Source organism: Accipiter gentilis, chromosome 14 (assembly GCF_929443795.1).
Source record: "Accipiter gentilis chromosome 14, bAccGen1.1, whole genome shotgun sequence".
Classification (NCBI taxonomy): domain Eukaryota; kingdom Metazoa; phylum Chordata; class Aves; order Accipitriformes; family Accipitridae; genus Astur; species Astur gentilis.
In genome coordinates, this window is record NC_064893.1 from 10,865,109 (window position 1) to 10,891,773 (window position 26,665).

The 26,665-nt window shown below is 39.3% G+C and overlaps 1 protein-coding gene across 9 annotated transcripts in view; it reads left to right on the plus strand.

Moving 5' to 3' along the window:
- Positions 1-26,665, plus strand: part of TRAK1 (trafficking kinesin protein 1) — a 138,489-nt gene that overhangs the window by 90,288 nt on the left and 21,536 nt on the right. For all 9 annotated transcript variants that reach the window (XM_049817206.1, XM_049817211.1, XM_049817212.1 and 6 more), the window contains 10 exons: positions 7,158-7,238; positions 10,725-10,837; positions 16,513-16,613; positions 17,442-17,550; positions 19,163-19,241; positions 19,671-19,801; positions 20,314-20,388; positions 21,555-21,692; positions 23,372-23,448; positions 25,480-25,716. In XM_049817206.1, the coding sequence (XP_049673163.1) occupies positions 7,184-7,238; positions 10,725-10,837; positions 16,513-16,613; positions 17,442-17,550; positions 19,163-19,241; positions 19,671-19,801; positions 20,314-20,388; positions 21,555-21,692; positions 23,372-23,448; positions 25,480-25,716 (1,115 nt within the window). In that variant the 5' untranslated portion in view covers positions 7,158-7,183. The remainder of the gene's footprint in view (positions 1-7,157; positions 7,239-10,724; positions 10,838-16,512; positions 16,614-17,441; positions 17,551-19,162; positions 19,242-19,670; positions 19,802-20,313; positions 20,389-21,554; positions 21,693-23,371; positions 23,449-25,479; positions 25,717-26,665) is intronic.

Genomic DNA, 26,665 nt, shown 5'->3' on the forward strand with positions numbered 1-26,665 from the left:
AGTATTTCTCTTGGGGATGAGTCAATCTATTCTATAAGTAAAGCAGATGGAAATACCAGCATGTAGCCTTTTCATGCCGAACAAAAGGAACATTTTAGCCATATCTGGCCATAAATCTGGTATCAGAAAGGGGAAGTCTGAGAATATGCTTCACTTTAACCATTTATAGTTATTGAAAAGAAGGGGCTAAAAATTGTGTAATTAAGACTCCTTAACTAGCCTATTCCATGTGCAGAATGTGTACTCACTACTCGTCTATTATTTCCATGGTTGTTTTGATGTAGTGAGGTTTTGCCCTGTCCCGACATTTAGAGCCTCTGACTGCCCACAGTCCTGTTTCTAGAACCTCTGTCACAGAACTAGCATTAATGCTTGGCGGTGTTACAGAATCGCGTCTCTTGATGATTATGCGAAGCATCTTCATAAAGGTCTAGCCAGAACAGTCCTAGAGTCTGCGTTGCTTTGGAGTTGTAAATTTGCCTGACAGCAACATGTTTACTCTTCATTTGATAAGCTGGTGTTTGAGCTGACTGCAGTGAAACTTTGTGCAGGGATATCTGTTGATAGTGTCTACTCAGTTTTTGTTGATTAAAGAACCTGAGCTGTGAAAAGAACAACCTGTCAGTTTTATCTGGTTAGTGATTTGTTGTATCAGTTAAACTTGAAACTGGGCTGTATTTTGATCCTTGCTTTTGCAGGTGGGACAGGAAAAGTCTGTTACCTGTTTAGGACCTATGATGGCAGCCAGTCATTGCTATTTAAATTTACTAATGTAACAGATTAAAAGTCCTCCTTATCTAAAGTACTGGATGAATGCAGGCTGAGAATCTAGCTCAAATTTAATTAAAAAAAAAAAAAAAAAAAAAGGCTTGTGATCACTGTTAAAATCTCAAGTTCAGGCACTCTCGGGGTCTGACTTCCAGAAAATGTAAAATACCTATTTTACCTTACAAAGACGTTGACTAGAATGCCATGCAGGGCTCTGGAATCTTTAAACATCTTTAAACACTAAAGAAAGAAGATGGAGACTAGTAATTCTTGAAAACTTTGGCACAGCCAATCCCTCCCAAAGATTTGGAATAGGAAAAGATCACATATGTAAGAGAGGGAGACAGCTGACAATGCGTGGCTTTTAACATAGGCTTGTAGCTTTATTTTAGGATTTTTGAAAGACTGACAGTCCAGATCCTGGTTTAAGCTTTACACCCATTTATTAGTTCCAAGAACTGCAGTCCAGACATTTCTTGACAAGAAACAGATGGAGGAGAATGTCAAGACAGTAATTCAATGGCTAATATTCAAAAATCTTGCAAGAAAGGTTTTAACAGAGCAGCTATGGTAGGCTGTATCAGTATATGATGTATGCATTAAGGGGATGGTGAGTTCTTTCCAGGCGCTTTTCCTTATCTCCTTAGTTTCACTTTGTGGCTGTATTTTCCAAGTTACCACATTTGATCTGTGTTTATGCTAATAGAATAGTGTGATGTTCTTGTTGAAATTTCCTTTAACTTACTTCTTCATTTACCCCAAGAAAATTAGATGCAGTTCATGCCCTGCTTAGAGGAAGTACTTTGAAAAGGCTACCTACCTGAGTGTTTCGGCATACACTTTAGAAAAGAAATAACAGCAAAGTTTTTTCCCGAACCTGCAATTAAGTAATAACATAGGTTTGTATAAGCGGCTTTAATATTGGATTTACTAAGCTGTTTGAATACTATATGAGAGAAATGGCAGTAAACAAACACCCTTCAAACCATAGCTCAAATGGCAAGATAAAATCTCGTCTTCTAGAAGAATCAGTAACTGCCCCTTAATATTAAAAGATTAATTTGCAAACTACACCATTGAAATCACAGTAAGCTGCGCTGTAACATTTAAAAGAAAAAAAATAATCTATTGTAATTGTCTGTTGAATTTAGGGTAGTTATTTTTCACCGTGCTAATATGTACTTGCTGACTGAGCGTGTATCACTCACAACAGGATGTTCTTCCAGCCTCCTCCATGGAGCTCGCCCACAGTGTGATTTGACAGCTGTGAAGCAGTTGGCAAGCTGTGACCGCTCTTTATCCCTCTGGCCAGGGTGATGGCCACCCGCTGAACTCCCTGTGTGCCTTCTGGAGGGACCGGCCCACTCCTCCACTCGGGGAGCGGTGGGGGAGGCAGGGGGAACCGCTGGTGCATTGTGTTAAAATTCGGACTTCTAGCCGGTCGTGCCTCAGAAGCACATTTTTCGAGCTCTGGTGACAGTAGTCTCTTCCAAATATTAAGCAATTTAGATGAACGTGTTCTCTTAGGGCTGTCTCAAATATGACAGGCAACAGCAGACCTGAAGCCTCTGCCCCAGTTTAGCCAGGGCTGCCAAAAACTCCTCTTTAGTGGAGGAGCAGCTACCATGTTTATCTTTAAACATGTAAAATCTTTCTAGTCTGAGTCAGTAACAGAGCTGATGGCACATTTTAGGTGTAGTTTTCCTGGGTTTATTGGAAAGGGAATATACATAATGTGGCACAGTTTCAGAATTCCTCATGTGCTTGGCTCAAGTCGATATAGTGCTCGCAGTAACCAGTGCCGGAGCATCACTTCTGGTGGCTCTAGAACTGAAGCTGTGATTTTTAGCAAGTGCTTTATCCTTGGAGTGCAAAAACAGCCTTTCAGAAATTAAACCAACATGAGCTGAGGAGTCCGAGCCTGCCAGGGTCTATGACTGGCAATGTTTGCCAAGTGATACCCGGCAGTAAGGCCAGTCAGTGTTACTGTGTTCTGTATGTCTCCACATGCGATGAGCTTGTGATCTTATTTTCAGTGTTGGGACAGAGCTCTGAGCAGAGGGAGACGGATACTATTTGTGAGGCAGGGCTTCTCATGACTGATCAAGAATATAGTAGGCCTTGTCATGGTTAAAGGCTTTGGGTAGGGAACTATTATGAAAAAAGCAATGTCCCCTGCTGCCACCTTGCCAATAAGAAGCATTGGTATTAAAATTGCCAGAGATCTGTGCTCCATGAACAGTATTGCCTTATCTTGATGTAGTTTCTGAGGAAATAAATTTTGGTGACAGGGAAATCCAAGTGCACTAGGGCCTTCCCTGTTAGTCTCTATAATTATACAGGTCAGTATCATTTGCCCAAAAAGTGAAACTACCGTAACATCTTATCCCCTTTCTTTTTCCCAGTAGATGCTTCCCATATATGGGAAGCAGAGCAGTGGGAGCTGGACTTTCCTCTTCAGCCATGGCTGCTGCTCTCTTTTAGTTCTTTAGTTTGTCCCTGATTGATAGGTCTCAGAAATGAAAAAGGGGTCTGCCTTGAGGAGGGGTGCAGGGAGCAGGGGGTGAGGACACCTCTGACTGCTGGCTCCTGTGCTTTTTATTTTTTTTCGTTCTTTTTTTTCTTCCACCTGAATCCCCTGTTTGGTCGGTGGTGGCTCATTGCAGGAGCTCCCAACAGTGGTATTCTTGCTCCCCTTCCCTTCCATGGCTGTTTCCTGTTCCTGGAAGCATACTTTTCCTCTAAACAGCATGCTAGATGGCTGTGTGACTTTCAGGGAGCAATCCAGGAAGGTACATACCTTCCTCCTTTCTCCCTGAGCATCTTCAGCTTGGGAATCGGTGCTTTAGTCAGTGTGGAGCTCAGAGCCTGCAAGAAGCTTCCCGTCAGATGCTGCGTTAAATAGATGAAGAGAAATAAATGCAGAGTACATCCTTTCAGCTGTACTCACATTGGGAAACAGCAATGTGGGTACCCATAAATTGGCAAGCTTTAAGACAGTATGAAGATGGTGCTAGGTACTTCAAGGCAGAGGAAATACTTCATCTGTGTAGCATTTATCCATTTGTGTGTTTGGCTGTTAAAAAAACAAATAGTTTGAACTGCAAATATGTCCCTGGTAGCATATATTATATGCTGTCATGAAAATAATGTGATAGAAGCTTTCTTGGCTGTTTCCTGGTTTGGACCTGTGACATTAGTTTCAAAGGAGTTACCAAAACACATTTTCTAACTGTGTTTCTGGAATTCTGTGGTCCCTCCACTTGCTGTAGACTGTTTTTTTTTTAATTATTCTTTCTTTCTTTATTGTCTAACAACCTTCTCCATAAACTGAGAGGTGCAAAGTGTATTTGATTTGGATGTTTGCATGCATCCATGCATTTAGACACTGTGCTTCCTATCTCCCTCAAGCAAAAATACTACTGATTTGCAAGTGAGCAAAGAGAGGTCAGTAAATTGTCACTGTAGGTTTTGTATTACAGGGCATTGTCCTTCATTTCCTCTTGTTTTATCTTTACAGTAGTGTTACCAGGCTCTCGTACTCATCAGAAACTCCAGCAGGCTAGAAACCTACTATGCAGAATCCATTAGAGATGTGGAGGGTTGTGGGTTTTTTTGGGGGTGGGGGTCCCCTCCATACTTCACTAATCAGAGCTCAAAATGATTATTAAAAAATAGTGTGTCTTACTGGTAGATTTTTTGAACACTAAGGAAATAAAAATCACTGCATTAGCAATTGGCCAAATGTTATCTTGTATCTGTGGAGGCTGAATAACTGCATACAGAGATACTGTTTTGAGGGTTTTTTAATGCTGCTTCTGAATTGCTTTTTCTCTCTTTGCTTTTCACCTTCTCATTTCTACAAGCCTTGGTTTCTGAGGGATGGAGAGCAACATCTCTCTGCAAGTTTGCCCTCCTTCCAAAAGGAAAGCCTTCCTTGTAGTTAGTAGCTCTGCGCTTCTCCTGTATCATTTGTTGAGTGCCAATAGAAGGTAGTTGACTGGAGGAGGCATTTTATTATATACAGTCTACTGAAGTTTGCTTCCACTTGGACGTTAAAGAGGGTGCATAAGATACCATTCTGATTTGAAACCCTTCCACGTTGCCAGAGTAGTATATGAAGACTTCTGTCTTAACAATGACCAACAGCAGTTTGATGGAAATTGAGATATAAAAGCTACTGGTGACCAGGTCGCTACTGCTTTGCTAGTAATAGGTCTGTTGCGATAAGGGTGTGGTATTACCCTGCCACGTTAAAGATTAAATGGCAAGTTCTGAAGGAATAGCTGAGCGAGCAGCCCCATGAATCAACCTTTATCACTCTCCCAGCTGAGTGGCTTTATTCTCTCTGTGGGAGCACCATCCTTTTGTCAGCTTGGATGTTAGGAAAGTTATACATTGACCTGAATTAGGATGGTGTGAGATTGCCATAGTTGTAATCAGTGGTGATTATTAGTGCTAGGTATGGAGTTAAAATGAGTTTGCTAATGACAATCTCAAAAGTTATTTTATAGTAGTGAAGGAATGTTGTAACCAAGGGAATTATTTAATGTACAATTGTTTTGGAAAATAACCTGCTGGCATCAGGGTTTCTGATAAACGTGTTATGGCATGACTTATGAATTTACAATGTTTTAAAAAAAATAGGGTTTATAGGAATGTTAATTTTTTTTCTTTTAATTTTGAATAGTCTTCTGGATGTGACACCATCTGTCTTTATGTGAAGCTTTTATGCAAAGCTTCTGTTTAACCCCTTTGTTTATTATAGCTGATGTTCTCTGCAAGTTCAATTTTTTTTTCCCTGTGGAATCCTGATTAGTCTGCTTTTGACTAGTATAGCTTGTAATTTACAGATGCACTATATTTTTGCTTGTGCAGTGGTATAGTTATTCTTTATATTGCTATGTAATATTTGTCAAGTTATTACTTTGAAATGTAAACTTTTTTCTGTTACCACTTTCAGACTTAATTATTTAGAAAAGTGTCATTGTCTTTTGAATACTTTTGAATGGCATTCTTTGGAGTTCACTGGCACTACTGTTGTCACCAAATATTGTAAATGTTTTCAGGATTTGATCCTCAAAAATAGAATTTGAGAAATGGGAAAATAAACAAACAAATTGTACTTCTTGCCCTAGTTTAAGCAACTTCCTGATGTTTAGGTATGGAAAAAATCCTCCAACATTTTGAAAGATACCTAAGTACCATTGTATTTGATACATTATTGATGTGTTGTAGTGGTGGTCAACTGTATATTTATGTATATGTAGATTGTATATTTATAAATTGGGTAGTGTTGTTTCCTTAATGTGACAAACTGTCTCCTGCTAACATTACTCAATACACTTCCCCCCTCCCCCCCCCATTTAAATCTTATTAGGCGTTGTCTGTCTCTCCCCGCCCCCAGCCTTCATGTGCGCTAGAGCAACATTAGCTAATCTGTCAGACTGAGCTCTAACTGACATTGTCAAGGGTAAATCCCCTGAATAATAATTTGTGCTACAGCAGCCTGATAACCCATAGTCCGTATGATCAACTCAATTAACAGTCCCTTTTTTCCAGAATTACAGGGTTTGAGGAATAGGTGTAGCTGAAAATAAAAAGAATATAAGGGTAGAGCACAAAGCGCTGTTGTTTCCTCTGATTATTCGTGGATTTTTCAAAAATTTGCAGACTTCTGGATAAGTCAGTGTAGCTTCTTGAAGGATCACCTATGGTGATAGACTAAACTTCCTCATACTTTATTCAGTCTAACAAAACTCCTGGTTCCGCCTTAGTGATTAATCATCTTATCCAGTCTAAGTAAATATTTTTAACGAGTGTACTGTGGCCACTATGGTGTGGTCTGGATATTATAAGAATCGTTTATTATTTTGTGTGCATTTTGTATTTACTTTATTGTCTCATACCAGAGAACTCAGTTCTTATCAACTTAATATGACACAAAGATACTGTGTTGAACAGTGTTACTAACAGTATTGGAGTTGCTTATTCATGGAGTAACTCTCTAGGTGACATGATAGAATCCTAATTAGGTATCTAAGATCATCTGTTTTCACTTCTTCCTTGTTTCTTTTTTTCATAAACTCAAAAGATTCCTCTTCAGAGAAGAAAGTTTTAACATTTTAACTGTTTGTTCTGCCAATAACAAAAGAAAATACTCATTACAAAAGAGAAACACTTCTATTTTCAGTTTAACTTGAACCTTTCATTATTTTTGAGTTGGTGTTTTTTGTTTGGTTTTTTTTTTTAGCTTTTGATAAACTTACCCAAAAATTGACAGAAGTTGTTTTAAGATGAAAGCTTATGCAAACCTAAACTCTTACAAGGATATTTTCCCCCTAATAGCATTGCCAATATGATTAATGTTTTATTTTATTTCCTTACAGTTTTATGTGCTGAAAGAGTGGGCCAGATGACTAAAACATACAATGACATAGATGCTGTTACACGTCTTCTTGAAGAGGCAAGTATTACATCTTTTTAAGGACCCATACGCAGTATGAGAAAGTAGTACAGAAATTACATGGTACCACTACTAAAGACTGTTGGCAGGCTGTCCTTCAGTGAGGAGGAATAAGTGCTCTGAGTGTATGGACCCTTTATCTTATTGGTAAGGTAAATATTCTTTCTAAGTAAGGGTCATTTGTTTACCTCTGTTATATGGATTCATTACTTGTGCTTATTTTGCAGTTGAGGCCATTTAACTTGCTCTTGGACAAATATGTGCCATGATGAAGGAGGAGGAGGAGGAGAGGGCAGGGGGGGTCATCTTAAAATGACACATATTTTTACAGTACATGTAAAGCTAATAGCATCATTATTGATGGATTTAGTCTCTTTTAAAATAATAAAAAAAAGTTCACAAATAGTCTTGTATTCATAATTATTATTTCAGATAATGTCTTCCCAGAGAAGTACATAGACACAAAATTAGAATATATCTAATACTCCATTTGTATCCAAACCTTTTCTTCCTTGCCTTACATTTTGTTGGTTTGGGTTAGTTGGTTGGTTTTTTAATAACATTGTTATGTAAATTGTTATTGCTGTAATAATCCTTGGCACTCAAGAAATGTCAAAAAGCAACTCTCAAGCTACGATGCTTATGTTCAATAAATATCATGATAAATTGTTTGACTGAAATTAGCAACTTTTCTACAGTAAACTTCAGCAGTGATTTTCCAAATAATGTTTATGAGGAATTCCTTTAGGTGAAAACTGTTAAATTGTATTAGTTCACGGCTGAGTGTAATTTAATCCTTCATATTTATTTTCTTGCTTATTGCAGTAGTAGTGTCAAAAATGGGGTGTGTCTAGCCAAGATACATTGAATGCTGACATCTCCCACCTATGCTTGATACATCTGATCGCAGTGCAAAATCCTGCATTTTGTGCTTTGAGCTGAACTTGTTTAAACAACTGTCTGTGAAAAATCAGTTAAAACTGATGCTTTACCTAAAAGACTTGTCCTGGAGTAATCCATTAACTTGTAGTAACAGTCTGTTACCTGTTTGTGTCTTGTTCACTTTGTCTTATTTGGCTGAGATTTACTTGCATTTGTTTCCATGGCTCCTTCTAGTAATAATGTAGCATTCTGCCAACCTGTTTCCTCCCCTGAGTCCATGTAGCCAAATGTCTATAGATGCAGAAATCACACTCATGGGAGCAATGCCTGAAGGACTTGCTGAGCCACTGTTTTAAAGCTTCTGGTGTACTTCCCTTTCTGGATGATAGCCAAGGAAAAACGGGGGAGCATGTAATAGGTGAACCCTCAGTAAAACAAATACTTTCAGTGAGCTTTTTTGTTTTATTTGGCCATCATTTCTGATTGAATCACTCTGTTCTTAGGCAGACTTGCACTTACAGCTCCTTTCTCTGTTGTCCAAATGGTGGTTATCACAAGAGATTACATCAGTTTGCAGAATTTAAGGTTTAACCCCTTCTGCTACCTTCAAACACACAAGCAAGAAACACCCCACCCCCCCACTCCCCGCAAGCTACCCCTTGTCTGTCTTGTTGGCAAGCTTCAAATGATTGTGCTACAAAGTTGGCAGGGTGAAAGGTGCAGCATTTTGAGGGGAGATAAGAAAGAGAAGATCTCAAAAAAACACGTGTGCAGATATTTTGAAAATCTGTGCCAATTTCTCTGAAACTAAGCAAAAGGAGTGACACCAGGCCTGCCTGGGTGTGTGGTAAGAATAGGAGCAGATTCCTCTGTGAACCTGCTTTCTCATCCCTTTCTAATAATAGCGTAAATGTGTCCAGCTTCAGTTTTTTTGGTTGGTTGTTTGGGGTTTTTTTTTTTTTACACATTGCTGTAATAAATCAGTTCATTATCACTGTAAGAGGCCTGACCCCAAACTGAAATTTAGAGCTGAATTGCTAAAAATTGTGTAGGAAGTCTAGAGAGGTTAATTAAAGAGGCTGGAAATACACTTACGTTCCTCAAATTTGAGGTTAGAAAGCTTGCTGCTAGACAGCTCTTCCTCTGTAGAGTCAAAGCTGCAGCAATATATTTTTTTTCCATTTCGTATTTATGAAGTGAGCCAAATGACTGAACAATAAATTGGCTTGAGATGTAAACCAAAATGTTTTTTGGATAGCTTTGTGGGACCTATTGTTCTGAAAGATTGTACATAAGATTATATAAAGATTTTATGGCCAGATAATGCTAGTAGCTTTCAATGCAAATATAAGCCTGACCTTCAGAAACCATTTGGAAAATGCTATTTGTAAATACAGCGGTGATCAATAATATCTCTTTTTATTTACTGTTTATTACATAACTTCTTTTTTTTTTTCCACTACGAAAGCCTCTTCATTCAAATTCATTGACTTCAAATCCATGTGATCAGTAGCCATAGGTTTTGTGGGCTTTGACATTAATGTATACATGATAGAAGGTAGCTTTTAGTCATCAAATCTGGATGGCTGTCAGGGGCAGTAAATAAGCCCCAAACTGTTTTCAGTGACAGGGAGAAAACTCTTCCTGAAATGGTGTTGAACTAAAGGCAAGTGGGGAGTTAACCTTAGCACCATTTGCCCACTGTTTTAAAGATCTAGTAGTTGAAAATGATAAATAGGAATGCTTAAAGAACGGCACAAAGTTTTATGCGGTTTATCATACTTTCCCGGGCAGATTACAATCCCGCATCTCAGCTTTGCAGAAGCTGAGACATGTATAGGTACATGTCATCAACAGGATAAGCTTCTAGCGCTTATTGGTACATGTGGTGAACTGTCTAGATGGGTTATTTCCCATAAAGAAGGAAGGGGCCAAGTATGGGAAGAAGGAGCCAAGCATGGCATGAAAGTAACCACTTAATGTAGATTTGGGCATCTGCAGAAAGGAAAGGGCTAGGATTTGTTTTTGTATGAAAGCACTGATGGATGTATGTACACAAAGAGGATAGGACCTGACCTTTTAATTTTGGTGAATCGGCTTTGGCTCCTGCACAGCTTACTGCCTCTTAATTCAAGGTGGAGCAAGTCAAACTGAAGAATGTTATGAAATGCCTAAGTTCTTCTGTATTTTTACTGTGCTTCTGAATTCTTTAAAATGTAACCTCTAAAGCTCTTGTGATTGCATTCTGCAAATGGTATAACAAGGTGATGGAATAGCTTCCCTCAGTAGTTTCTCAAAGCTGTAATAGAGAACCAGATCTGGTTTCACCTACATTATTTTACTGTAGATGTTGAAGCTGTGCTTTCATTTATGCTTCAATAACTCTGTATGGGTCAGTCTTTTCTGAATAAAGTGGGTGTAACCTAATCAGGAATAGAAAAAGAAAATTGGCAAAAAAACAACCAAACAAACCCTCACAGAAGAAGAAAGTCTTTTTATTGTTTAAGTACTTGTTCCTTCCCTTTCATGACAATTTTAACCTCTCTCTGATCCTTTGGTGAACAAAAAATTTGAAATTAGCTTTCTTTTCTTAATGCTTCACAGAAAGAACGGGACTTAGAATTAGCTGCTCGGATTGGTCAGTCACTGTTAAAGAAGAATAAATCACTGACAGAAAGAAATGAGTTTCTGGAGGAGCAAGTAGAACACATCAGGGAAGAGGTAAGATTTTTCTGCCTGAGTGCTATATCTGCAGTGATGGGGAGAATTGTCCTTCTAGCTTCACCTTGTCCATACTTGACTTTCTTGGGCATCCTGTCCATGGCAGGTTAATCTGTGGTGTGGCAGTTTGGTCACCTACTTTTATAGCATGTACACTTTTAGAAATGTGATCGAAAAAGTAATTTGACCTGTTGGCTTAAATCAGGTGATTTGAGGGGCAAAAGACCCAAACCTCAAGCCATTGAATTTTACTCTGCCTCACATTTAATTTTCCTCTGAAACCAGCTGCTCTTTTCGTTTTGAGTCTCTATACCCACTGTTTTCTTCTACCTGTTTTGTCCTTGTTTCCCTGCTTTGTGCATAATTCCCCTGTTTTGATTATTTCACTAATCACCTTTTCCCTTCTCCTCCCTCCCTTTGTGTGCAGCTCTTCTTGTTTCTCTCCTGAATCTTTCCCAGTCCTCACTTGTTTCTTCCCTGCAAACCGATGTTTAATTGCTTTTTCCCAAATGCTTTTCTATTCATAGAAACAGTTAAATTTTGGCTCTTAGAACATAGCATTTGAATGCTGGGAGTTGCTTCACTTTGCTTCTCAAACTGTGTATGATACAGGTATCACATATAAGGTAAATCACTTTTTGTATTTATGGAGATTTCAGTAGTGCATGCTCACTGAAATCATGTGCATTCTGCCTTTTCTAAGCTGGGCCAACTTAATAGACTTGTGTTCAGCTTCCATAGTTCAGATGGGTCAGGATACATTTTAATGATTAGTAACTTTTATTCAACATGTTCTGTATGTATGAACTTGTCAGTGTTAGGAAGCATTGGGTTATATTGGGAAGCAAAGGGTTATATAGGCTGAGACTTGCTACGTTCTATATAGATTGCTAAGATCTTACAGCTGCTTGTGATTTTGCTGTATCTCTTTCCAGGTATCTGTGATAGAATCTGTTGAAGCGTGGGTCGGTAGCCTGCTGCAGTACATACGTTTGTCTGAGCTTGACTGTAGTAATAATGTTTTAGACATTTGATGAGCATGTTTAGAATATAGTATGATGGTGCATGTGTTTCTTAATTCATAGACTCATAGAATGGTTTGGGTTGGAAGGGACCTTTAAAGGTCATCCAGTCCAACCCTCCCTGCCATGAGCAGGGACATCTTCAACTAGATGAGGTTGCTCAGAGCCCTGTCCAACCTGACGTTGAATGATTCCAGGTTTGGGGCATCTACCACCTCTCTGGGCAGCCTGTGCCAGTGTTTCACCACCCTCATCATAAAAAGTTTTTCCTTATATCTAGTCTGAATATACCCTCTTTTAGTTTAAAACCATTACCCTTTGTCCTGTTGCTACAGGCCCTACTAAAAAGTCTGTCCCCGTCTTTCTTATAAGCCCCCTTTAAGTAATGAAAGGCTGCAGTAAGGTCTCCCCGGAGCCTCTTCACCAGGCTGAACAACCCCAACTCTCTCAGCCTGTCCTCACAGGGGAAGTGCTTCAGCCCCCTGATCATCTTCGTGGCCTTCCTCTGGACCTGCTCCAGCAGGTCCATGTCTTTCCTGTGCTGAGGACCCCAGAGCTGGATGCAGTACTGCCGGTGAGGGCTCACCAGAGTGGAGTAGCGGGGGAGAATCACCTCCTTCACCCTGCTGGCCACGCTTCTTCTGATGCAGCCTAGGGTATGGTTGGCTTTCTGGGCTGTGAGTGCACACATTGGTGTGATGTATAAAACACAGCAGAAAACTTACCTTGTTTCAAGTAACACCTTATGTCTTCCAGATACCATTGAATTTTGAATCAAATATTTATACAGTTGCTATTTCTTACTGTACTACTCTGAATGGGGAGCAGTGTGCTATAGGTACTGGCAGATTCTTGATAGGTATATCTTGGATGGAACCATACAGGAAGCTTTAAAAGTGCTCTTTATCTGTAACTACAAGTGTCACTAAACTCTGACTTACTAACAGATGTAGGTGCAAATGTTGTTTCTCCTATTCTGGGACAGTGACCTTGCTTTGTGGATCTCGTCCATATGTAGCTTTGAGCAAGAGAGAGAGAAATCTCACAGTTGTAGGGCGAGCAGGAGAACAATGAACCACAGTGGATTAAAAACTTTAAAAATGGCTCATAATAAAACTGCTCAGACATGTGAGGTGTTGAATTATATCTGAGATGGACTCATGAATAAAGCATAGGTGGAGGGATCCCAGATGTTCAATAAATGGTAGTGGAGCACACACATAGAAATAATATCCTTTGGTGTGGCCTATCCTTTTTGGCAAAGAAGACTAATTCTCTTCTGTCCCAGAGGAGTGCTGTTGCTTGCTGCTCAAGTCCCATCATGTGGCAGACCAGTTTATTTGTGCATTGGTCAAGACAGCATTTACTAGGCATGTGTATAGTGTCTGGGCAGGGCAGTGCGTTCATACCATACATCCAGAATGGAAGATTTGATTGAGGAAGGTGGAGGATAGGGATGAGCTGCCTCTGTCCAGGTCTATTTTTATTTAGAGGGACTCAGGAGCAGCATTAGGAAAAGTGCCACCAGAAAAAAAGCTTCTTACCAGGTGGCTTGATATGTTGAGCCATATGTTCTATCAATACCTGTCTTTCACACAGTCATTTTGACTCCTTCAGAAATTGATCCTTTTGATGCAAAGCTCATCAGGTTTTAAGGTCATAAGACTTTTGTATGTTGAAAATCTGTCTTTAGAAGGTTTCAGATTTTCCATTAATGCTGAATTTTGACTATTTGAGCAGAATGGTAACCAAGACAACTGTCTCTAAGGGTAAGAGATAAGAGAATTTATTTGGTACTTTTTAAGTTCTGTAAAAACACTCTAAAAATGGTTTGTCTGGGGGATTTGTGGTTTCTGTAATATATAGACAAGTTCTTTCTGGTGTGTGTTATAAAGTTAAGGTTTTATTGGTGTATGTGTCACTGTATGAATAATTTAGCTTTACATCTCTTTGACTTAACAAACTTGTCCTGACAGAACCTTCTGGCCATTCCATTAAGTAGCTCAAGTTTTTTCTGTGTCCTTGTAACATGCCATATTCATAGGTATATGTCAAATTAATAAATGCATTAGATTCTTGTCTTTTGAGTTTGTATTGTAAGGTGCTGTTTAGGTTTAGGAAGGGGCTGTGATTGTGTTCAATAAAAAACTGATGGAACTGAAACTTTTCCTGTAGTGCACTAAAGAACAGAAGGTGAGTTCACTGAAGGAAGCACTATACTGCGTGCACAAACACTTTAGTCTCAACTTACTGTTTCAGATTTATATACTAAAAGCATAAACATTATATTGAGAAAACTTTCTTAATTGTAAATTGTTTTGGTTACAGAGATGGGTGTCTGCCTTTACAGAGCAGAATTGTAGTTCCCAGGTACAGTGTGTCTACCTGCTGTTGTGTTACCATGTTCAGTAAGAACGCTGCCGCTCCAATCTCAAGCTATGTCCCTTTTCGCTGGGATGGTGCTACCTAGAATTTAATGTTGTCTCCTTTGAAATTACAGCTCAATATCAAATCAATGTAAACTGTCACAATGTGAACTGTGTTTGGAATGGAGTAGGTCATTAGGTTTTAGCATCTCCTAATCTTTCTAAATTTCCCAGTGTACGCTTCTTTCTCATTTTCAGACTTTATCATGTGTTTGTGGAGCTAAAAAGGCAGTGCTTCAAACACAGCGTCAGTCCTCAAATAACACACCTTAAACCTGTGGTAACATTTGAGTAATACAGTCCTCTAGTCCTGTTCTAAATCCAGGTCACATATCAGAGTTTGTGTTTTGGTGGTAGCTGGTTTTGAAATCCAGGTTTGATTTTGTTCTGTGTAAAGTGAGAGGAAAGGGAAAGCTGAATCATAATCTGGAATGATAGCTTAAAAAAGGGAACATTGATTTTGGTCTATTAGAGTAGAAGGTAATGTTGGAAAGATAGAAATGCTCTTTGGCTTGGTACTTGCAGGTGTGTTATTTACATAAAGTGTAACTGGGCGTCTTCATTTTAAGCGAATAATTCCAATCTGTTAAGCATTTAGCTGCTGTCAGTCAGGAAAACTATCAGCTGGACTCTTGAAATGGTTGTTTGTGATTTGGTAAGGATTGTTCCTCTGAGCGAAGTCCCTTGTCTCTAAACTGTTGTGCTCTATGTGAGGATCCTTTTATCTTCTACCTTGAATTATTTCTAAGATAGGTGCAGCTATTTCACGCCATAGTTCTGAAGCTGGCTGAAGCTTTCAGGGCAGTGGAGTGAATTAAAAGCCTGAACAGATGAAGGCTTGGGAACCAAGCATGGTGACAGCTCATGGGCTTTGTCCCATGTGGGGCAAGGGCTCACAGCATTGAGGCACTCTTTTTTCTTCTCCCCCCCCCCCATCTGTGCAAGATGTTGGGAGGGGGCACAGCTGGGAGAGCTGACCCAAACTGACCAAAGTGATATTCTATACCTTATGTTTTTATGCTCAACAATAAAAGCTCAGGGCAAGGAGGAAGAAGCTGGGACATTCATGATTAGGCATTTGTCTTCACAAGTAACAATTATGTGTGCCAAGGCCCTGCTTTCCACAAGGCTGAACATCCACCTGCTGATAGAAAATAGTGAATAAATTCCTTGTTTTGCTTTGCTTGCATGGGAAACTTTGCTTCACTTATTAAACCATCTTTATCTCAGCCCCTGAGTTTTTCTTGCTTTTGTGCTTCTGATTCTCTCCCCCGTCCTGTGGGGGTTGTGGGGCAGAGTACGTGCTCAGCTGGTGGGCGCTTAGTTGCTGGCCGAGGTCAACACACCACAAAATGCTATCTTAAAGGGGGAGGTGTTGCTGGAAGTTACTGCAGTGAGTTTTTTTTCACATTTCACAGCATGATTCAGGTTGGAAGGGATTTCTGGATGTCATCTTGTGCACACCCTCTTTTTAGCTCTTCCTGAAATGGGGAAAGTGAACCTCCCAGAATTAAAGCGTGGATTTTGTTTCATGGTTTTCTAAAATGTGGTTGGTTAGTTTTATTCCACCCCCACCCCCCCTTGCATTTCAGAACCCATGTGTCAGGAGGACTTGGTGCCTTAGCACATCTGATTACACAGAATACCCTTAGGAAAGTAAATGACCTTGTTTGCTTAAAATTCTGCACAGTGTAAGTGCTTTATTGCATTCAGTCTGCTTTTTGTTTGATGAAAATGCATCTTAAATCTATTTTATTGATAGTCTCTGGGGTTTTTTTTTTTTGCCAGTAATAACTACAAATACAAATATGACTACAATACAAAAAGCAGAAATCTAACAAAAGAGATGTGCTCTGCAATTTGTGCATTGGAAAGTGAAAACTGAGGGCCAAGTCTTGCAGTACAAGTGGAAGGAAACAGATCTGTCTGATCAGTTATGCTATTTATAGCTATGCAAGGCAAATAAAAATTAATCTCTTGCCACTGGGGTCTTAAATTGCAGTTGTGAAGTGGTGTAAGTGCTACTGTGTCATTGGGCTTTTAACCCTTTTGTTGGAGAAGAGCAATATAAATTAACCAAGATTAAGTTTGTGGAGCTCATAATTACAGGGTATCTTAACCACCCAGTTTTGAAATTTTGTGCCTTTAGGAGCCCCCTTTAGTGGGTTTACTTAAGAATGTGCCTAGAAAATCAACTTACTGATCTGCTAGCTCTTTCTTTGTGCAGGTTTCTCAGTTGCGGCATGAGCTCTCCATGAAAGATGAGCTGCTCCAGTTCTATACCAGTGCTGCTGAAGAAAGTGAGCCAGAGTCTGTCTGTTCCACCCCGTAAGTTAATTGATCTACAACGTTGAGCCTTCATCTGGTACTAAGCATGGGTAGTTTGGATAGTTTAATAGCTTTGAAAAGTAGTAAAACGGTCCTTGTATCGGCTGGAACTATAAATGGGACTCTGAACTTGGTGCATGGCACCAGCTGGAAGAATTTACACTGGACCAGCTGGCTTTCCGGGTGGCAACAAGAGTCAGGAGGGGACAGTACATAGGGAGACTGCTGACGCAGTGCTCTGACTTTCAGAGGAACTAGGTCACTGTGGTGGCTAGGCAGATGTAGGTCCCGCTTACAGTACCTTACTACACCACATACCTTTGCATGCTGAACTAGAACATGCTACGTGTGTGACCTTTGTGCTGGAAGGACATGAAGGCACTATGGAAAAGTTCCAAGCAGAGGAAAGGACATAAAGCATGGCTTATAGTGTGGGTTCTAGGCAATTATTTGGCTGAACAGCTTCACAGGCTCCGAGGTGAAGGGCTGTCTGTCCTTGCTTGCGAAGCTATTTCTGCATTCTGGTGAAGTATGTGCAGCATTCATCAGGAAGCTGTTGGGTTGCTCCCTGTAGTAAGGTGGTTTCCTTTCTCATAGCCTTGGCTGAATAACTTTTCCATAGGAAATGTGTGGAATAATAAATAAATTTTAAAAATGTTCTTTTAAAAATCACTGCAAATACATGGCTGCTCAAACATACTGGCATGAACAAGCCACATGTATTTCATGTGGCTCTGGCTGATTTTGAGACTTCTGCTCAGTCTGTTCTTCTGTGAGATTGGCCATACTACAAGTAAAATGAGTTAAAACTGTTGTTTCCGTTACAAGGCTGAAGAGGAATGAATCTTCCTCCTCTGTCCAGAACTACTTTCATTTGGATTCTCTTCAAAAGAAACTCAAGGACCTTGAAGAGGAGAATGTTGTGCTTAGATCTGAGGTGAAATTGCTCCCTTTGTGTTTTGCTTAATACAGTTGTTCATTTAAATGCCAGAACACAGGTACTGAGAAGCATGTATTAAAAATTGAGAGAGTCTAATTAAGAGTATATAGTTCTAGATGGGACACAAATGTCTTTGTAGTTGTTTAATCACCATCCTTTATCCTTCTAAATGAAGGAAAGGCTGAAACATGGAAGCCACATGCAAAGCAGTTTCCTGGCCAAAAGAATGTGCAGGAGCATGGGCAGGTTTTGGAGTCCAGCACTGCACTTTGAAACAGGTCTTATAGGCCTGGCCTGGTAGATATGGGTGACTTTAGCTGCACCTCTAAAGTTTGTAGGCTGGCAAGGTCTCTCTGGTACAAATTAAGTGTCTGTCAAAATAAAAATTGCTAGCCTAAATTCACATCAAGTATCTTCAATTTGTGTCTGAAGTCAGGCTGTTAATACTTTAAGTTGAACGTGGTTTTCTTGCCTTTTGTTTCTGATAATATTCCATTTGTTTCACAGACAACACAGTTTTTAAAAGTTTATTTACTCTTCCCTGTCTGTCAGAAATAACACTTCATAATTCAATATCCAGTGCAACTTTTGAACTTTGGGAGCATATTACCATTTTGCAAACGTGTAGCAGAGTATAGCAGAAGAAATACTCTTGAGCTAAGAATGAATGTATGAAAACAGAGTATCGTTACCATTTTCTACTGCAAATGCAGGGCCCATTGCAAATAGGTAGTGTCACATCTTTGGACAAGACATCACGTAATAGAATGTGCTGTACTCTTTATGGAGAAGGCACGCAAGGAAGATGAGCAATAGGTGGTTTGAGAATAATGAAGGTAGGGTTAGAACCGAGAGCACCACTGCCTTGGAGCTGATAGGAGAACCCCACATAGCACTGGCTTCCCTTCCAGGGAGGTACAGTCTGCGCCAGCGAGGCACAGCATGGAGCCAAATCCGAAACCTCTGAGCTAGGCAGTTCTCTACAGGTGCAGCCTGTGGGTGTCTGTGTGTGCCCCCAGCATTGGGAATAGGTTACAGACCCACCGAGATGGTGCCAGACAGAACCAGCCGGGCATAGCCACGCTCCTCTTGGCACTCCTAGGATCGGAGTGGAAAAGACAAAGCAGGGAAGGAGGTGGCACTAAGGTTTTGTGAGCGATATATGGTTACAGTGCCAGAACTTTTCAAATACTAGCTGAATGTTTTTTAAATACTTGAATTTTTAATTCAGTTATTTAAACCAAGCGTTTAATTAGTTTGTGGTGATACCTAGCTTTGTTCAGGTGACCAGATCAAGCTCTGCATACTAGTCTTTTGTATGTTCAGGGCTTTTTGTTGTTGTTATTTTTAGTGCAAAATACGCAGGTGACATCTAGTGGGGCTATGGTGATACTGATGCAAGTTTCTCCATGCAGTAATCTGCTGAATGTTCACCTGGCCCCTTTTTCCAGAACATGAGGGAGGGAAGGCAAAAACTGTAGTTTCTCACTGTCTTCCTGGAGGAGTGATTAGAAAAGCTCATCTTTCTGAAGCAGATGGAAATGCAGCAACAGACTGGCAAAGAACAAAGGTGCTAATGTGGCATATTTGGTGTGGATTTCTTCAATAGGCCTGTCAGCTGAAGACTGAAACAATTACTTACGAAGAGAAAGAACAACAGCTTGTCAATGACTGTGTAAAAGAGCTAAGTATGTCCCTATTTCTTTTCACTTCTCATTCGAGATTGTTCAGGCAAAAAAAAAAAAAAAAAAAAAGAAAACTGAATCAGATCAGTCAGTCATTTCTTTTTGTGGTATTTATTTTCCTTATATAAATGGTTGCAAGGTGAAAACTTCTGGCTGAAATTTCATAGCAGAAATTTTGACTGTAAGCTAAATCTTTCTCAGTTGCAAAATAGCTTTGCACTGAAAATGTCAGTGTAAAGGGAAAGCACGATCTTCTTTGCAGCATGAGTACTTTGTGTCTTTCTGGTTTTGTGTCCTGTTGTTTTTCAAAAATACCTTGCTGTGTATTGGGGCAGGATTTTGCTGAATCAAGTGATGTTCCAAAAGAACACCTTTCTGCTTACTGTTCTGCTTTTGGGTTTGTGATGTTAACTGTAATTGCTTATCTTAAAGGGGATGCAAACATACAGATTGCCAATATCTCCGAAGAGTTAGCAAAGAAAACTGAAGATGCTGCCCGGCAGCAAGAAGAAATCACCCATCTTCTCTCTCAGATAGTCGATCTGCAGAAAAAGGCAAAAGCTGTAAGGAATCCAGTTGCAAGACTACTGTTGTGATTTGCCACTATTGTAGCTGGAGGAGAAGTTACAATCCTCTGTACACTCGAGCCTAAAGGAAATTTTCCACCCTCCTTATCTGGGTGACCTTGTTTGATGTTTAATATCTAGCATACTTGACTAGAAAACATAAAAAGAAGCATATATATAATATATAAAATACAATACTTAAATTTATTTTAAATATTAGATGTTAAATTCTGCACTAAATTTAATTACTTTGGTAAGACAAGAATGTCAGTGCAAGTATTTGAGTGGGCACATGCTCATTGATTTTAGGGTTTTGGAGGTTCATTTAGCAGGACACAGACTGATATGGAGTGTTCTTGTGTTAACATTTTAACATGTGTGGGCTAGTATTGCTGCAGAGAGGGTCTTAAGAAAAATTAGGATTTTCCTACTTACCTGTAGCATAGGATACAATCACCATCACAGGACAAAACATCACAGTATTTCTAACATTTTTTGGCATGTTTTAGTGTGCAGTTGAAAATGAAGAGCTTGTCCAGCATTTGGGAGCCGCTAAAGATGCCCAGAGACAGCTCACAGCAGAGGTGAGTACATTACTTAGTATTACAATAATTTAGTAGTAAGGTAACGGCTGTTCACTTTACCATGAGAGTTTTAGTCTAAGTTGGATCAGAATTTTTAAATAATTTTGCCTGTGTATATGGAATGAAGGAACATTTATGTTCCTGGTAGGGTTCAAAACCTTTTCCTTCCTGTTCTCTCCTCCTTCAACTGGCACACGTTTTTAAAAGGCTTATGGGCTATATAGGAACCCCTTTAGAGGTTGACTTCTGTAGGCTGGTAGTGTAAGCCTGTTTTGAATAGTGAGATAACATAGAAGAGCTCATTTGTCCTGTATTTGTTCAGTGAATAAACTGAAGGCAGTCTAGGATTGATGGCTGTCTTCTGGGTGCTACAGTCACATGAACAAAATGGACAAAATAGAATGAATGAAGCTTGATCCCCTTAGGATGTGTCTTGTACTTGGACTACTTGGTGTTGAAGGTGGGAATGCTTGTAGAAGCTTTTCTTGCTGATGGACCTTTTGTACCTGTGGTGCTCCACAAAGATTCAGCTCATGCTTCTTCATCCCTTTCTCAGCAAAGACATTAACAGGAATGTGGTATTTCAGACTTCTGCCCCTTTACCAAACTTGGTTGCAGTGGCTGATGAACTCGAACTGTGAGGGTACACAGACATCTGCAGAGTGATTGCATAAGATACATTTCCTAAGAAAGTCAAGCTAAAAATAAGGCATGGTCTTAGGCTGTTGGAGGTTATATGTATATGTGTGTAAGTAAGTGTTGGTTTTAAATTTCCTAAGGCCCTTGGAACACTGTGAAATGTCTTGTCCTTTTCCCATGCTGTTTGCCACTGTGGTCATCATGGCACTGATTAGGCACTATACCTGATGAGACTAAAGGTATTTCTACCTCTGTATCTTCTCCTTGACAGTGGTTTCATGTAGATATGTAGGGTAGGAAATGGAGCAAGCGGTTCCTTCCCACATCGTGCCCCCCCCCCCCCCCCCGCCTTACTAATCCGTGTTATTAATGATTTTCAATGATATTCACTCGTTGGAGTTTTGTTCCTTTGAAGTGGAATATTATTCCCTACACCATTATCCTTTACCAGTGTTAAAAGAATTTGCAGGCTTTTTGTGATGATAGTGCAGCCCATAAGGTCTTGGATTGCTTTCTATATGTTACAGTTGCGAGAGCTGGAAGACAAATATGCAGAGTGCATGGAAATGCTTCATGAGGCGCAAGAAGAGCTGAAAAACCTAAGGAACAAGACCATGCCGAATGCCATATCACGTCGGTACCACTCTCTCGGTCTCTTCCCTATGGTAAGCAGATTTAAGAAAAAAACTGCACACACCAGAAAACAACCAACCCAAGGAAATGTATTTGTATCTGACTTCCAGCTTCAGGGGTAGGATGCTAGGCCAGACATGAGCATGGGTGAAATGTGGGTGAAATGTGTATTTATACAGTGTTAAAGGATACCTGAGGGATCAATTTTGCATACCTGGGTCTGAAACAGTGGTGCTGTGCCGTTACTTGTTTTTGCTGCAGTATTATATACAACCTGCAGCTGGCTGTGCTTATGCTGTGAATCATGGGTAGCATTAACAGGTTGTTACACAGTTCTATACATCTTTGTTATGCATCTACTGTACGGTGGTGGCTGATTTTCAGTTGGAGCTTCCTGTTTTTCTTCTAACTAATAACATAACTAATGTTTTTCCAACATGGCATCCTTCTAGGCACTTGTGATATACATTCTAGTTCAGTACTTGAATAAGTTACACATATTTGCTTGGTTTAGGGCCACTGAAAATTCAGTGGATCATTAAAAGAATATTTGTTGCTAACATGTATTATGGTATCATTAATTATGGCAGTGTCACTAGTGTTATCAACTTCGTTTACCTGGTTTCATTTGATTATGATATTTGTACATTTAAAGCGTGGGGAATATGCAGTACCCTCAGCCAAATGAGGAAAAAAAGAATGGATAATAATGAGGAAAAAAAGAATGGATAATAATGTCTGGGTAAGTTCAGTGCCTGGCTCTGCTTGCTTATGTATTCGTAGAATAATTCCATTACTTCTGAGAGCAATGATATCAGTGAAGTTTCTTTTGAGTTACATTAATGTAATCAAGCAGCAGAGTCTGGCCCTCCTTGTCTTTAGCCATGTCTCCTCTTAACTGCTGAGGAAGAACATAGATATTTCTGCTCACAGAAAGTAAATTGTCAGCAAAGGTTTAACTTGCCTTTTTGTGTTCCCTTCTGAGACTGAACATAGGCCAATTTAAAGTGCAGAGATTTAATAATACAAGTTGTACTTGCACAAATACAGTTGAAAGCTGCAAAAAGCGTGCTTGTGCTGAGATAGGTTTATGTGTTTTGTATAAAAATGATTTTCAAATGTTGAATCATGGGATCAAAGATGGTTTAGATTTGTGAATGTTTGATACTTAGACCTGCACTTAACTGCATTTAGACAGTAAAACTTACAGACCGGCACTGGAAAATTGATAGCCTGTCACCTTTAACCCTTTGGGGGAAGTATATAATGCTTTATACCAAGAACCATGTCTTATTTGTGGGTGGCTGGGTAATGTTGTGAAAAGGAAGAGTGTTTTCTGTTTAGTTTAAATGAAAAAAAGTTAAGCAAAACTTTATACATGAAAGGTGGGTGTTACCGAGTAAGGAATTTAGGCTGGGAAGTTAGGGCACGTAAATTCTGTTGTTGCCTGTGATGTTTTTTTAGGGTGTGACAGATGTTATATGATGGCAAGTACTGTAACAGTATGAAGCTAAGCCATAATTTGTCAGTGATTGAGATATATTCGTTAGTCTTCAAGCTTTCCAGTCAGTTTTCATTTTTAAACCTTTCTCTTTTCTGGAATGGCATCTTATTAGCTAGAATTATTTTACATAAGTTATTAATTATTTTCTGCAATTGTAACTTATTAATACTATGATACTTGTTTTTCTTTTGTGCTTATTTTTAACAGGATTCTTTGGCAGCAGAGATAGAAGGGTCAATGAGGAAAGAACTGCATTTAGATGAACCCGACTCTCCTGACTTGGCGTACGACTGAAAAGAATTGGTTCCTAAGTGATTGATTATATTTGAAGTTAATTATTATTTGATGAGAAAGGAAAAGGCAGAAAATAGTTGAGCTAGGGATTTAGAAGGAAATATTTCTGGCAAAGTATGAATGACAGAGAGAAAGGAAAATAAATTGTCTGGTTATTGGGGTGGTTACATTTTCTGGTAAAGCTACTAAAAGAAAACACTTATATATAGGTTTAGCCTTGTCTTAATGAACTTTTTGTTCTCATTCTTGAGTGCTGAAAATGAGAAAAGGGTTGTTTTCTTGTGCGTTGACATGTTAGGTTTCTTCAGTTAATGATTAGGGGATGAGTTCAATTCCTCAGGTTCATTCTTCAGGTTTTATAACAGAACTTACCAGATAATTATTGGTCTAATCCAGTTTTTAGATGGAGAACATCAGTGCAGAAAGGGATTTAGAGTGGTTGGGTACTTATAGTGTGATGCCTATTACACCTGTGCTAAAGTTCCCTTGAATTAAACAAGAGAGTTGTTTGAAACAAGTTAAGTACTTGTGACAGTCCAAAAGCTATAGATAGATACAGCTTGGCAGAAATGGCCTTACTGACACTAGTTGCACGTGTACTCCAATAAGTTTATCTCACCTATTTGTACCAAACATGGACTGGTTAATTTGAAACAAGTTAATCCTACTTAGATGGTCTGTTAGAGAAGCAGTTTACAAAGAAAGGACAGTCAGGGAAGGTACAGTAGCCACTTTCAAGAAACCTTTTAAGTATATTTACAAAAAGCTTGACATATACTTAAACCTTCTCTGAGCATGAGCCAAGAATTGTAAATAGGCTTGACAGAGTGAAATGTTGATTAGAAAAATGTAAGATCAGAAAGATGTGAGCATGCTCAAACCCCATAGGATCCTTTCATCCTTCCAGAGTAATCTAACTTCAGGATAGTTTTAACTTCTTTAGAAGGTATTTTATATTGCTATGCATGTACCAAAGAAGGATACCTTCTTTTTTGGTTTCATGGTTTGTCTTGGTTTTATTTATTTGCTCAGCAGCAGTAACTGTGGGACTGTTTATTGATAGATGCTCTTAGATTCAGCCTCTTAAAGATATACAACTATAGACTTGGAGTTTACACACAAAGATCACAACTGTCGAGCACTCATGGACAGAAGGAAAGATGTTTGAATGACATTAAGTAGCATAAGGCATGCTGTCATTGTCATACCCTGGCAGTGTTACCTTTAAGCTGGAAGGGATGTGCTATTCTTGTGTTCAGCCATTGTTGAACTGTAAAACAAAACAGCAATGGCAATTCTGTAGCATGATGTAGGGCAAATTTATTTTGTCAAGAAATTTCTGCTGAAGTGTCATCTGATCTTAATATTGAAGCAGATGAACAATGTTTGTTATGATATCAGGACGATGCTGATAAAGAATGAACTGTAGAGGTAGGTGTAAAATTAGGTTTCCAGCCTTGACAGCCTTTCTCTAGACTCTTGGTCCATTATATATCTGATATTTTTTTTTCTTCTTTTTTTAAAATGCTATTTAAGGGGGGGTGGAAATTGGTTTCAAAAAGAAAAGATACAAGACTTACTAGCATAGAGATACTCAGTAGAGTAAATTATTTTTTAATATGGATTAGCCAGTTTGTAGTTAAGAATTGAATGGAGATCAATTTTGTTTTTTAAAAACTCATTTCCACACAATGGCTTTGAGGTGTTTTTAGCTGATGTACTGAAATGCTCTTCCACTTAATTTTTATTAATATTTGAGAGGGTCCATGCACATAGTTCTCAAATGTTCTGTCTAAAATATTCTAGGATGATGGAAGTATTATGTTGGTGGATTGAATGTAATGGCCAGACTGTAGCGAGAATGGGACCCTACGCATACTACTTTACAGAAACTATAAAGGCAAAGTGGTTGGTGGAGCTGTGAATAGGAGGGGTCATTAACAAACTGTTACCTGTTTCTCTGTTTGTTCTTAAGGTAAGAAGGCACTGTGTGATTATTAACTGTGTGTATGTCTTACCAGTCATCAGAAGCGGGTCTTCGAGACGGTGAGAAATGTTAACCAAGTGGTCAAGCAGAGATCCATGACTCCATCACCAATGAATATCCCAGGCTCTAACCAGTCCTCTGCTATGAACTCAGTCATTTCTAGCTGTGTCAGCACTCCACGTTCCAGTTTCTATGGGGGAGACATCGCTAACATTATGATAGACAACAAGACCAATAGCATCATCTTAGAGACAGAATCCTCTGACAATGGGTCAGTACTGTAGCACTGGCTTTTGCTTTTGCTTTGTTTTTGAACATAAAGGCAAAGTGTTTCTATTTTCTTCTTTTTGTCTTACCTTGTGCAGTTAACACAGTGCCGTGCGTCTTCAAAAGTTACTCTCTTTGGTGCTCACAGTTCTTGAGCACTCCAGTTTATTTAAAAAGGAAAGCTTTTTGAAAGTACTGTGTATCAGTGTCTGCAACTCACTCCTGCTCTGAGACGCAGCATCACCAGATGATGTAAAACCACACTTTGTCTTTGCAACTGTGGGTCAACGCTTAAAACTTAATTATAGTTTCACCGTTTTACATTAATGCCAGGGAGTTCCGGTCTAAGTTGCAGCTACAGCTAACTCTTCTGATCCTAAAAATAAAAAAATAAAGTGTGCATGGAGGGGTTACCTAATATGAAAACTTCAGTGAAACCAATCAGAACTTTGCTCTCCTAGCTACTTGTTTCTTCCCCCTATACAGCTCTGCACTATGCTGTGTATACTTTCTAGTAAAAATGACTTAACATCTCAAAACAATGAATATTTGTCAGCATACGTGACTCAATATGGTAATCTTGCAGTGCTGGCCCTGTAAGGTGTGGCCTGCTTGCTTGAGCTTGTATAACCTTAAGAGAGACACAACAAGTAGACATGTCTCATCTCTTTGTAGGAGGAAGCTCTTAAGTAAAGTGTAGCTTTTCCAACTAGGAGTTTCCAGGCAGGAGCTAGCATTCGAAACAGTTTTTGTATGAAAGAGAAAGAAAATATTGGTGTTTGTCTTTGAGGTCTCTGGATGAGTAGCAAGTTGTTCCCAGACATAGTAATTTAAAGGTATTGGTGAATGTCTCAAAACTGTCATGTGGAAGTTTTAAGTATCTCTAAGATTTTTTTTTCTCACCCTCCCCCCCCCCCCTTTTTTTTTTTGTGTGTGTGTGTTGTGTTGGGGGA